The sequence below is a fragment of the Pinus tabuliformis genome, chromosome X (assembly GCF_031772625.1).
Source record: "Pinus tabuliformis cultivar Carrire ecotype Pingquan chromosome X, CPIR1, whole genome shotgun sequence".
Taxonomy (NCBI): domain Eukaryota; kingdom Viridiplantae; phylum Streptophyta; class Pinopsida; order Pinales; family Pinaceae; genus Pinus; species Pinus tabuliformis.
Window position 1 is genome coordinate 116447331 of NC_142308.1, and position 14460 is coordinate 116461790.

General features: G+C 35.5%; 1 protein-coding gene and 1 pseudogene across 3 annotated transcripts in view; one reads left to right on the forward strand and one right to left on the reverse strand.

Moving 5' to 3' along the window:
• Positions 1-2369, reverse strand: part of LOC149138703 (uncharacterized) — a 153381-nt gene extending 151012 nt beyond the window's left edge. For all 3 annotated transcript variants that reach the window (XM_089448266.1, XM_089448265.1, XM_089448267.1), the window contains exon 1: positions 1760-2369. In XM_089448266.1, coding sequence (XP_089304392.1) covers positions 1760-1915 — 156 coding nt within the window. In that variant the 5' untranslated portion in view covers positions 1916-2369. The remainder of the gene's footprint in view (positions 1-1759) is intronic.
• Positions 2370-4209: 1840 nt separating this feature from the next.
• On the forward strand, positions 4210-11224 carry LOC149138704 (calreticulin pseudogene; annotated as a pseudogene).
• Positions 11225-14460: the final 3236 nt, after the last annotated feature.

Consider the following 14460-nt stretch of genomic DNA (forward strand, 5'->3'; position numbering starts at 1 on the left):
GAGTGATCCATCAAGTAGGGCATGCAAGTAGCACCAAAACCATGACCATCCACCAAGTAGAGAAACAAAGCTTCTCAACTAAAGGATCTCCAATGCCAATAGAAGAAGCTTAGTGAAGGTGCATATCCCCCAAGTCCATCAAAAACCCAAGGAACCACCAGCAAACCACACCAAATGTGATGAAAATCACAATGTGGAACCTCACATAATATGAGGTATAACACAAAGGATGTTAAATGACAGATTGCAGGCCATGAAGAAAGATTAAGCTGAAAGATTGATAAAAGCTTGTGGTTATAATTAACTTGATTTCAAAGCCAAGTTCGGCCAAATTAACAGAAAGGACATAGATTTTGGCAGGAATATTATGGATTGCGAAAGAAAATAGAAACCCCACGACATAAAAGTGATGCCTTTTTCCTTTGTTATGATATCAATTGATATCTTTCAAAAAGATATAGAGAGTATGGTAAATGACAGATTGCAGTCCATGAAGAAAGATAGAGCTCCAAGATTGTCTAGAAGTTGGTTGTTATAATTAACTTGATTTCAAAGGCAAGATCAGTAAAATTTACAGAAAGGACATGGATTTTGGCAGGAATATTATGGACTACCAAAGAAAAATTGCAACTCAAAAAAATAAAAGTGATGCCCTTGTAGTGACATTGACTCTTGGGGACACAATAAATAGTAAATACAGAACTCAAGTCACACTTATTTTGGCTTTCAATCACTTGGACTGTGGTGTTATTTTTCACAGAACCTCTACTATTTTAAGTTGGTCGGATAAGATACTCCGTGGACCCCCTCAATGAAATAGATCATTTACCACCAAGGGCCCCAAATCTTGGTAGCAGAATCAAGTTCATCTGTGGCCATCAATGGGAAGCCATGAGGGCTAGATTCTAATAAACACTGGTTCTCAATGTCCATTGAAGTGCTGTTTTTCAACTATCTTTCTCTACAGTGATGATATTATCTTAGGTCTAACTTTATATAGAAAAGCAATAACTTGTTGATTGTGATAGCCTTGTTTGCATTGCTTAAGATTTTGCACCAGCTTTGCTTCAAAAGACTTTCAATACATGTATGAAATTTTCATAAGCTACAATCCATTTTGTATCATCCACTCTTTTATATTTGCCAGTCACATGGTTGCATCTTGTCGTCCTTGAAACTGAGACTGAGGTCACAAACCTTTTGTGCTACAAATGCAGTACTTTATGTTAGTGACAAATGTAAGTCAAGCGCTTTTTTTCCTACCAATAAAACGCATGTATCACTTAGATGTTATTATCAACATACCAACACAGAGTGAATGATCGCATCATATCGTGATATCCATCGCAATTGGAACATTACTTGAGAGGCACCCGAACTGGAGACAAATCAAACCAACACATCACTTATACTCGATCAAAAGCAAGGGTAGACAAGGGATTTAAGAACAGGGAGAGGATTGGAACAGTTAGAAATGTCAGTCATAAACACAAAGCTTTCTACCAGATAAGTCAGACTTTTATAAGATTAACACCAAGTGTTTTCATGGTATTTGTGGCTTAGATTCAACGGGATTCCCTTCAATTCCAACATGGAACATCTTGCTAATCATATCATGTCAGAACCAAAGAAGCAATGGACTAAACTTACATAGAATGTTATGATCACCATCAATCAATGATTTCTTGTAATACAATACAGGAACTCAGTGAACTACATCGATAAAACTTTCAAAAATGTAATCACGATTCACACGTACCTCGTCAATTTCAGAGTCATGGCTCCCGGAATATTGACTATCTGAATCACCTTGGGAGGCATTGGGTTTCAACAATTTGAGGGCCTTTTGACACTGCTCTATGGCTGCTTCCAGAGCTTGTCTTTGTGCAAGCGTCTGATCTTGTTCACCCTCCATATCTGTCTCTCAAGAACAACTCCCAAGCAACCAATATATTTGGTTGAATCGATATTTTCACATGATCTGATAAACCCACTTTGTTCTGGGAATTAATGGAAGAAAATAGAGCACAATCAAACCATCATACCCTGTATTGTGTTTAGGGAAGGGATTTGATATATTTGAAAAACATGAGTTGTAATTCTTTTGTGGGTTTTGTGCGCTGGAAAGGTGCGAGCATTGCTCTACCTCCATACTTTTTTGATTCGCTAGAATCTCAATCAGGGCATGAGGATTTTACAGTGCCGTTGGCCTGTAAAGGACAACAAAAGGCGTGATGAGTATAACGATATCAATAAAACAAATGCAAATCCCACCGCTGTGGGTTTGACATGGCATGTCGCGAATCAGTTTCGCGCCCGCCTGCAAATACGGATGTTTTTCATATGGTTCACATCTATGAAACAAAACAAAAAATGTTATAAATGACGTGAAGGATACAAGAGTTCAGTCAAGTGAATTGTGCTTTTGACATTGTTGATGATTTTTTCAAACTAACATAACCGTTAAGATGTATAATAGTTGGTTTTTAGGAAGTGATTGAGCTTTATGTAATTTTAGTAATAACGTTTCACATTTAAATAACAAGTTTGAAGCTAAACTCAACCTAAATAAATTGAAAATTGAAAAAAAAATCAAAATTGTGTTTGAAATTATTTTAAATAATTTGTATTTAAAAAAACAAGTATATATGGTTTGTTCTATTTTTTATTACTAACAATTGCCTTTAAAGGTACACCGAAGGAATAATGGATTGGGGAAGTTTATATCGCCACTAATAGAGCCCAATGTTGAATACATGCACATAAGATTTTCCAAACTCTCCAATGCAAACACCACGAGACGAGCCCACTACTCACAACTTATGCACAAGACTACTCACCATGGTGTTGACGTTCTATGTAGAATGATATGGAAATACAAGTGCTTAGATTTATTATTTTGCCTCAAACTAAGGGGGTCTAGGTTAAATGCAATTAGTGCTTCAATGGACCACCTACATGTGGCTTGGTGGTTGGGTAAGACATAATAACATAATGTTATCACTAACGACTTGGAAGAAAACTAAAAAAATGATTTATATATGACAAAGCACAACACTCAATGATTGTGCAATTACTTAACATCACAATTTGTTTGTAGTCCAATTTGAAAGGGGAAAAGAAAACAAGATATTACTACTAATTAGTAGACACCAATTAGATAAACACAACCAACAACCGAAAGGGATAAAAAAACATAAGTTGATTCATAGGCAATTTGCATATTGGGCTTATATAAAAACTCTATTTTTACGGATCCAAATCATCGAACTTTTTGAGATCATAAACAAATTGTTGGAGGGGAAACAAACTAATCAAACAGGAAACAAATCGATTTAAAAAGGATCTCCCTATAAATTCAAGAGGTTAAAAAGAATCGTGTAGTGTTTGTTCACCATGATGCATGATTCCCCTACAATAATATCTAGTGCTTTGTTCGTGATCACAGTGCAAGTGATTAGTTAAATGTGTATAGTGTGTATGGTCTAGATACCTTAAAGCCAACACTTTCTTCCCCTCAAAGCCAATATGTTAGTTATGCCTAGCTTTTGATATATCTATGTTATGTCTAGTTGTGCAATTAATGGTTTATTTAATTCAAATAGTTTGCCTAAAATCAAATCAAGGTAACATGTTCTGAGCATCCCTGCTAGGGCACTCACTGGGAGAAAATAAGCATCCCCAGAAAATCACTAACAATTGAAATTGTCGCATACAAATGGGTAGGTGTATTGGTAAGTTGTAAGTTGGCATGGGACCTAATAATAAACACTGGTGAGAGAGACACACATGGAAAAATGATTATTTATATTATGATTTATTTTCAAGGCTACCTTGTCACACAACAAACACTTATTGCCTCTTGCTCTTCCACGTTGCATTCTTCATGCAAAGAGATCCAGTGAGAGAGTGGCATGTGTTTGTCTGTTTTTTTGCTTCAAATTTTACCTGTCTGCGTAGAGCTTGAGAAAGTTTGACATGGGTATACTTGCATTTTAGTTGTATATATCCATTTGCTAAAGGTTTACTTGCATTTCAATTGTATATATCCATTTGCTAAAGGTTTACTTGCATTTCAGTTGTATAGATCCATGTTTGAAGCTTGACAATGGCATCTAGAGGATTGGTCAAGCTAGACCTCTTGCTCATGTGTTGTGCTTCGATATCCTTCGCTCGTGTCATTTATCTTGAAAAGTGATTCAACGATGGATGGGAAAATCATGGGTGATATCTGATTGGAAGAAGGATTTGGTCAAGCTGGTCCTCCTGCTCATGTGTTGTGCTTTGATATCCTTCACTCATGTTGTTTATCTCGAAGAGTGATTCAACAATGGATGGGAAAATCGTGAGTGATATCTGATTGGAAGAAGGATGAGGGTACAACAAGCGAGTCGCTTCACACTGTTGGAAAATGAATGGGGACCTTGATGACAAAGGGATTCAAACTCATCCAGATGCACATTTCTTCACCATTTTGTCTGAGTTTCCAGAGTTTAACAACAAGGATAAGACACTTGTTCTTCAATTTTCTATTAAGCATGAGCAGAAACTTAACTGCGATGGTGGATATGTGAAGCTATTGAGTGGTGATGTTGACCAAAAGAGGTTTGGTGGAGGCATATGTGGTTACAATGTAAAGAAGGTTCATGCAATTCTTGCTTATGGTGGAAAGAACCATCCTATTGAGAAGGATGTATCATGTGAAATAGATCAACTTACTCATGTTTATATTTTTATTCTTTGCCCTCATGTTGCTTATAGCATTCTCATTCTCATTAATAACAAGGAGAAAGATTCTTGAAGTTTATACACTAATTGGGATATTTTTCCACCAAAACAAATTAAGGATACTGATGCCAAAAAAAGCGGAAGGCTGGAAAGACAAAGAATACATTCCTGATACAGAAGACAAAATGTTATGAACTGGCTCACAAAAATATAGAAAAGATAGATCAACGACTTCAAAATCAACCTCTTCGAGGGGGAAACCTCCTTTACATTACACAAATGAACAATTCTTGGATGATACAAATGACTAAACCTCCTTTCTATATATAGGAGTCTAAGGGGTCACAATATAATCAAAGCCGACATAACAATAATAATATAAGGGCACAACAATAACAATAGTGGGCTTCTATGGGGCACACTAATAACAATATGGGGACAATAGGGGAAAAATAATAACAATAAGGGCTACAATGACAATAGTAATGGGGGAATCACTAGTATTATAGGGACCTAACATGCCCCTCTCATTCAAAAAAGTGGTGTCCTCAATGCTTGAGTAGTTCTAGATGCTTCTGTATAAAATTCTCATCCTTCCATGTGGAATCTACAGTGGGTAAGTTCTTCCACTTGATGGGATACTCCAAAATTGATCGATTTCATAGTTGTTGAGTTCTTGTTTTTGTGACTGCTTCAAGTTCCAATATGATTTTTCCTTCCTCGTGAAGTTCTATCAATATTGTTTGAACTAGGAGCTTGTCACCTATAACCTTCTTTAAACATGAAACATGGAAAACTGGGTGCACTCGGGAAGCTGCACGAAGCTCCAATTTGTATGCCATAATACCAATCTTTTGTAACACCTTGTATGGACCATAATACTTTGGTGATAGTTTATTATCCTTCTTAGCTTACTTGAGGGACATTTGTTTATATGGTTGTAGCCGTAGGAATACCCAGTCATCTACATCAAAACTTCTTTCGCTACGATGTTGATATGCCTGTTGTTTCATTCTATTTTGCGCCAAAGTGGGGTTATCCTTTAAGAGTTGGAGAACTTGTTGTTGATGCTCGATGTGATCTTCCACTGCTTGAACCTTAGAATTTTCTCTTAAATATGATGTGATGGATGGTGGATGATATCCATAAAGTGCCATAAATGGGGTCATTTTCACTGCAGTATGGAAGGAAGTGTTATACCACCATTCAGCCAGAGGCAACCATTTGACCCATTATATCTGTTTATCAAAGACAAAGCAACGAAGATATCATTCCAAACATTTGTTTACTATCTCAGTTTGACCATCAAATTGAGGATAATAAGATGAGCTATGAGCTAACTGAGTACCGAGACAAGAAAATAATTCTGTCCAAAAATTTCCAGTGAAAATGGGACCTCTATTGCTTACAATAATCTTTGGGTTTCCATGTAGCTTTTGAATTGTTTCCATAAATGCAGTAGAAATTGTACTGGCTTTAAATGGATGAGATAATACATAAAAGTGTGCATACTTGGTAAGTCTGTCAACTACCACCATGATGACACTCTTTCCTTCGGACTTGGGTAAATCTGTGATAAAATCCATTGAAACCTCCTCCCAACATTGGCTTGGAATGGATAAGGGTTGTAACATACTTGGGGTCTTAATTGTTTCAACTTTATTTTGTTGGCAAACCAAACATTCCGCCACAAACTTTTGAGTATCCGATTTAAGGTCATCCCAAAAAAAATCTTTTTTAACCCTGTGGTAAGTTTTTAAAAATCCTGAGTGCCCTCCTAAGGGAGAAGTGTGCAATTCCATAAGAATCTTTTGTATGAGTTGGGAATTATTACATAGGTATAAGTGATCTTTGTACCATAACGAATCATTTTTCCAACTAAATGTATCAAATGTACTTGGATCTTGTTGTAACTTTGAATGAATGCCCATACTTATTCACCATTCTTCCATTCATCCCTTGATTCATTTATCCAATCTGGTTGGATAATTGAAATGGCGCAAATCAATGCTTCCACGTCCTCATCCTTTCTTGAGAGTGCATCTGCCACAACATTTTGCTTCCCTTTTTTGTAGATGATTTCAAAGTCATAACCCAACATCTTTGTGACCCATTTTTGCTGCTCTTCTGAAGATAATCTTTGTTCTAAAAAATATTTAAGACTATCATGATCCATTTTTACCTTGAAGTGTCTTCCCATTAGGTAGGGTTGTCATTTCTTAAGTGCATGTAGTATTGCCAACATTTCCCTCTCATAAATAGTTTTGTGTAAATACTTTCCTTTGATTGGACGACTTTCGAAAGCAATGGGTCTTTCTTCTTGCATTAAAACAACACCAATTCCATTTCATGAGGCATCACATTCCACAATAAAGGTTTTTGTGAATTCCAACGTAGCTAAGACTGGTGCTTGGCGCATTGTCTCTTTAATATGTTCAAAGGCCTTTGTTGCTTTTGGAGTCCATGAAAATGCATGTTTCTTCAATGATGTTGTTAGAGGTGTTACTATTCTCCCATAATTCTTAACAAACTTGCGATAATACCCTGTCAACTCAAGAAATCCTCGTAGATGCTTTATGGATGTGGGGATTTTCCATTCCTAGGGTCTACCTTAATACCTTCATGAGATACAATATGACCCAGATATTCCACCTCTGGTACTACAAAGAAACATTTGGAGATTTTTGCATATAATTGTTTCTCTTCCAATAGTTGAGCACCATGTCAACATGTTGAACATGATCCTTCCAAGACTTGGTGTAGATTAGTATATCATCAAAAAATACTAACACAAATTTTCTAAGGGTTTGAAAATGGAATTCATCAACCTTGAAATGTAGAAGGTGCATTGGTAAGGCCAAAAGGCATCACCAAAAATTCATAATGACCCTCGTGAGTTCTAAATGTTGTTTTCGGAATGTCTTCAGTATTCATTCTAATTTGATGATATCCTGAACGAAGATCCAACTTGGTGAAGTAAAATGAACCATGCAATTCATCCAATAATTCATCAATGACAGGAATGGGAAATTTATCTTTAATAGTGAGCTTGTTGAGCTCCCTATAATCCAGACACATGCGCCATTATCCATCCTTCTTGTGCACCAATACTACTGGAGCAGAGAAAGAACTTTGATTAGGTTGAATTATGCCAGCCTCTAACATTTCTGCAACCATGAGTTCAATTTCACTCTTTTGGGCATAGGGATATTTGTAAGGCTTGATGTTTGGAGGAACACTTCCTAGAATCAAATGAATAGCATGATCATGATCACGAATAGGTGGGAGGCCTTTGGGAGTCTCAAATACCTTGGAATGATTGTCCAAGGCTATTCGGAGATCCGGAGAAATAGATGATTTCGATGTGGGAACCTCTAGCGAACATAATTGTGCAATTACGCCTCGTTGTTCTTTCTTTAGAAGCTTTGTCATTCTGTTAGAGCCGATTATCTTTCTCGGTTTCCCTACAATGCCCCTTAATTCAACTTCCTTTCCTTCTGAACAAAATTCATGAAAAGTTCCTGAAAATTAAGATCTCTTGTACCCAAGGATTGTAGTCATTGGACTTCTAGTACAAAATCATCACCACCCATTGGAATGGAAAGCATTGGGCTATTCAATACATATTCTCCCATGGATAGCTTGATATTATGGCACTTTCCATAGCAATTTATGGTTCCTCCACTTGTAATCATCACTTGACACTCTGGTGATGGATATATGAAGCAATTCAATTCCTTGGCTATCTTACAATGAATAAAATTATGGGTACTTCTCGAATCAATCAACACTATTACCTTTTTCTTCTTGATATGTCCTTCTATCTTGATAGTTTGAGGAGTGGTAATTCCATCCAATGCATTTCAAGATATTGTCGAATTCGTTTCTTCTTTATATAGGGTTTGTTCCTGGTGTATATCCTATTCTTTTGACGTTTCTTGTTCCTTTTCTTCCTCCTCTTCACAATCTATGTAAAATAGTTTCTTCTCAGCACACTTATGACCTTTAGTGTATTTGCTATCACAACTTTAACAAAGCCATTTTGCTCTTCTTTCTTACAATCGTTGTGGTTTCAACCTTGTAGGTTGTGGAAGGCTAGGGGAAACAACACTTCCATCTTTATAGTTGTGAGTGGTAGGCTTCCTTGTTGCCATAATTTTTCTTGCCAACCTGAATGCCATCTCCAACGAATTAGGTTCCCAAAGGCGAACCTCATGTTGGATGTTATCTTTTAAAGTCCCTATGAACACATCAATCCTATGCTCCTTTGGAATATCTTTTACCCATATATTCAATTTTTGGAAGTCCTCAATGTGCTCCATCATTGAACCCTTTTGTTTGAGATTTATCAATTGGCTAAAATAAGTGTTGCTTTTTGTATCCTCATAATGTGCTATCATTTATTCCATAAAAATTGCCCAAGTAACAATTTGTTTACGAGAGCAAAGCCATCGATACCATACAAACTGATTTGGTTCCAAATACAAAGTTGCAATGTGTACCTTTTGTGCGTTTTGCACATTATGGAGATCGAAATATTGCTCCATCTGTAGTATCCATGTTACGAGATCCTTGCCATCAAACTTCCTCATATCGATCTTTGGAACATGGTGGGTCTTCAATCCAATGTTAGAGTCTATGAAATCATGATTAACATTTCTTTTGTTCTCATCATGAGTTTCCTTTACTACCCTTTCACCATTAGTAAACATTTCTTTTAGCAACTTTGTCAAATCTGTCTTCAAATCTTCCATTTTAGCTTCCACATCATTCATCTTAGCTTCCATGCCTTTCTTTAAACCATCCATATTATCTTCCATGTCATCCATCTTAGCTTCCATGCCTTTCTTTAAACCATCCATCTTAGCTTCTGTTACTTTTTGTGAGAGTGAATTTTGTTGCACTTGGTCTCATAATTTTGATATATCATGTTGCATTTCTTCCTCTTCTTCATGAGTCATGCTAGATCTTTCAGGTTGCTTACTAGGTGTTTCCATTTTCTTTCTTCGAGGCATCAATTAATGATAATTATGCTTCACTATGCCCTTTGAATTCCTTCAAACTAATTTTTCAAACCAAACTTATGCAAAAATTTTAAAAACTACACATTTTTTTTTTGGTAGGAGCTCGATATTGAATCTGATTTATCTCTGAAATTTAGGATCTCCAAGGTCTGAACTTGTGAACTGTGGTAGCCCTATGAGTCCTCTTTCCATATGATCGAAATTTGATTCTCCAAGAAAGCATTATGCCCAATCTCCCAAGATGACCTGATTATACACTTTTTCAGTAGAGCGAACTTGTACAAAGTGCCACTTGTCACTGTTTCAACCTTCAGGCCTGAAAATGATGCACATAAAACTACAGTCCGTCCTCTTTTTGTGGCTTCTTACGAAATTTCAATCTGATACTCAGAGAGAAAGTTTGGACAATTTTCCCCCAAGGTCACCTTTTTGGGATGTAATTCGGGAGCCTGAAAAAACCTTAACTTCCTTAGATCATATCTCCGAAAAAGTAGCGAGAAAAGGTCTGAAATTCAGACCCGAGGATCATTGAGATTTCAACTCAAATGATTTTTTTTCGCTTCTAAAACATTGCAAAAAAAATTATAGTGAAAATTCCACGATGACCTGTTTGGAGCAGTGAAACCCTAGAATCCAAACCTCTAATACCAAATGTTATGAACCAGCTCACAAAAAGATAGAAAAGATAGATCAACGATTTCAAAATCAGCCTCTTCGAGGGGGAAACCTCCTTTACATTACACAAATGAACAATTCTTGGATGATACAAATGACTAAACCTCCTTTCTATATATAGGAGTTTAAGGGGTCACAATATAATCAAAGCCGACATAACAATAATAATGTAAGGGCACAACAATAACAATAGCGGGCTTTTATGAGGCACACTAATAGCAATATGGGGACAATAGGGGCACAATAATAACAATAAGGGCTACAATGACAATAGTAATGGGGGAATCATTAGTATTATAGGGACCTAACACAAAAAGATTGAGGGATATGATGATATTTTGCAAGAAATTCCAGATCTAGATGCCACAAAGCCATAGGACTGGGATGATGAGGAGGATGGTGAGTGGAAAGCTCCAACCATTATGAATCCAGAGTATAAAGGACCCTATAAGCCAAAGAAAATCAAGAATCCAAAGTACAAGGGAAAATCGGTTACACCAATGACTGACAATCCAAATTTTAAGGATGATCTCCAACTGTATGTTTTCAAAAATCTAAAGTACTTAGGAATTGAGCCATGGAAGGTAAAATTAGGAACATTATTTAATAACATTTTTGTATGTGATAATCCTGAATATGCGAAGAAGTTGGCAAAGGAGACATGGGGAATACACAAGGATGTTGAAAAGGAAGCTTTTGAAGCAGAAGAGGAAAAGAACGATGAGGAGGAGGATTATAAGGATTCTAATGATGAGGAGACAATAGATGAGGAGCATATTGAGCATGATGAGTTGTAGGTGAGACACATTAGCTGGAAGTTAGTTGTGGTAGAGATTCTAACAATAATTCAAATGTTGTTAGCTTAGCGAGAAATTATAACATGCTACTCAATCATATTTAATGTTCCAAAATGTTTTAGAACAAACTTGAGTTCATTTATATCAGGTATTTTCTGAGAGGGGCGCATCAATTTTTCAAGGATTAAGTTCAAATGAATCTATTAACCTGCATAGAAAACTCGTATCTTCTGAGAAATTTTCAATAGAAATAAATTTGGAAAGCTATTTGATATTTGTTATAAAAAAAATTGGAAAGCTATTTGATATTTGTTAAAAAAAAAATCCATGTCTCATGTATATTGCATTTTGATTTTGTGTGCTCTGGTACAGGTAAATGACAATGAGTGGCCTCTCATAGAGGCCGAAAGCTACAAAGTTTTGGCAGATACTGTGTTCAAGTCATGGGAAGAACAAGTTAAGGTAAAGGTATGTTAGATAATTTCTTTAAGTGCATGTAAGTAACTGGGCTATTTATTTCAGCAGAAGAGAAAATAAGGAAAGAGGCGGGGTAAACAAATAGTTGAATAATTTGATGATGATTACTGTGATATTGAGAGTGAGTATGAATGTGAATATGAATTTGTGCCTCCCTTGACTTGAATTTGCAGTCATTTGGTTAATAAATCCAAAATCGAAGATGGTTCGACGGTTCTAGTGAAGAGAATGGGGCTCAAGAATTTTAGGCAGAGATCAGTATGTTGGGCAAGGTCCGTCATCTAAATCTTGTTGCAATCCTTGGGTATTGCACTAAGAACAATGAAAGGTTGCTCGAATTCATGAATTCATGCCTTAGGGAATGCTTAGCCAACACGTTTGGTCTTGCAAAGCTGGCTTCTGAGGATAAAACATGAGTGGAAACAAGATTGGCCAACACATTTGGATATCTTGCTCGAGATTATGCAGGCGAGTTTTGATCGTAGTACATCATTGAATGTCTTTTTTTAAGGCAAATTGTGGATGTTTTTTTTTTGTTATTCTGTTTTATTAGACAAACTTGATTTTCCTTGATGTCAATTATAAAATATCCATTTCTATTTCTCCTGAATATTACGTCCAGTCGATTGTAACTACAAAATCAGATGTTTACAGTTTTGAGTTGTGCCTATGGAGCTGAACTGATAACAGGCTATAATGTGGTTCTAGAGTTGTTCCTATGGAGTTGATAACAGGCTAGGCCTTGGATGTGAAGCAGTCTTAAGATAAGGTACTTTTGCTTATGTAGCTCAGCTGATAACATGCCAAAATGTAGTTTAGGAGTTGTGCTTATGGTATGAAGATAAGGTTCATTTGTTGCCTTTGTTTAGACACATCAATAGGGATTAGGAAGGAGTCGGGACATTTATAAATCGAGTATTCCAATCAATGACAAGGCTGAGTTTTCCGTGCAGTGGCTCACTAGAATCACTACATCGCGTAACAAAAACATATAGTTTGTAGATAGTCGAGAAAAGTGGAAAAGTGGCTCATACAAAATCTTTTTCATTTTCACCTGTCAAGTTTTTATTCCACGAAGGAAGACGAAAATGGAGTGTGAAGATTGGCTGGGTTGAACAGTGTTTCTCTAGCCAACTCCATAGAGGGAACACCTTCGATGTAATTAAATTTTAAAATTATTAAAGTCTTCTTAAATAACTTCATATATTTTTTAAAAATGAATAAAAATGATCTAATAAAATATTATATTAACATTACAAAAATAATCATGGGTGTGTGTCTTAAAATTATCCGAGGAAAGAAGAAGGACTTTTTTCCCATTTGGTGGATTAAAGCCGTATACAATCCAATATCACATAATATTTTATTTTTTTTCTAATTAATGATTGCATTGCATTGAAAAACATAATAAAAGCAGGTATATGCGATGGAGTAGTTATGTGAGAACACCTTCGATGTAATTAAATTTTAAAGTTATTAAAGTTTTCTTAAATAACTTAATATATTGTTTAAAAAAATGAATAAAGATGATCTAATAAAATATCAGATTAACATAACAAAAATAATCATGGGTATGTGTCTTAAAATTATCCAAGGAAGGAAGGACTTTCTTCCCATTGGGTGGATTGAAGACATATACAATCCAATATCACATAGTATTTTTATTATTTTCTAATTAATGATTGCATTGCATTGAAAAACATAATAAAAGCATGTATATGTGACGGAGTAGTTATGTGGAATAGAGTCTTTATGGAAATAGGATAAATGTTAAAATTTTAATTAGTTTTCTTAAAATACTATATATTTATGGATATAGTGCTAGTCATAAACTATGAAGTAAATGATAAGTTGTGATATTCAAATAAAATTTAAAAAACCTATTATAAATACTCATTAATAATGATACACAAAATTACTTAACATTTATGGAACTAGGTTTAAGTGCCTTCAATACATATTTGCATGGCATTTATAGAACTAAGTTTAGTTCCCTTCTACACATACTCATCAATAATGGCACACAAATTTATACAACATTTATGAAACTAGGTATGGTGTTATTTGTGACATCTAAATATAGTGATTGGATAATAATTTGATTTAGAAAACGTATTACAGGGCTTTTGGTTTGAACTAAGAACTGTGACATCCAAATTACAGATTTCAAAATATTTGTGTCTCTTTTTCATCTATGCATACTATATAACTTAACATCACAACAATCATCCCTACCCCACTTTTTTTTAAGAAACCTCAGTGCTATACAAGCTAGAGGATAGGAAGCAACGTCATGTAAGATATGGTATGTCATAGTTGAGAAAGATATTTCTTCATGGAGTAAAAGAGTTCATGCATTAAACCACATGTCTATTTGAAAATCTAAGAACCTATCATGAAAATCAACCTCTATACGATTGTTCATCAATTCATGTCAATTGTTAGTTGAAAGCCCTTGTGGTACTATGATGCTTAATACACTATAAAGGGATAAAATTAACTAGGAAAAAATTGGTTAGAAGTTCTTTTTACAAGCAATGTGAAAAGTAAGGATGAACACCCTCAAATACCTTGTGATGCATTCAATAAGGACATCTACCTACTCAAATTTGCAAGGCCGAATCAAGATGAAGTGAAAAGTGAATTAAAATGAACTTGTGAGGTGTTTGTATATGATTGATATGCTCACTTATCCTCTTGGTGTCTCCATTGCTTATCAAGCAATGGCCCTCATCTAGTCAAATTTGCAAGAGAAAAAA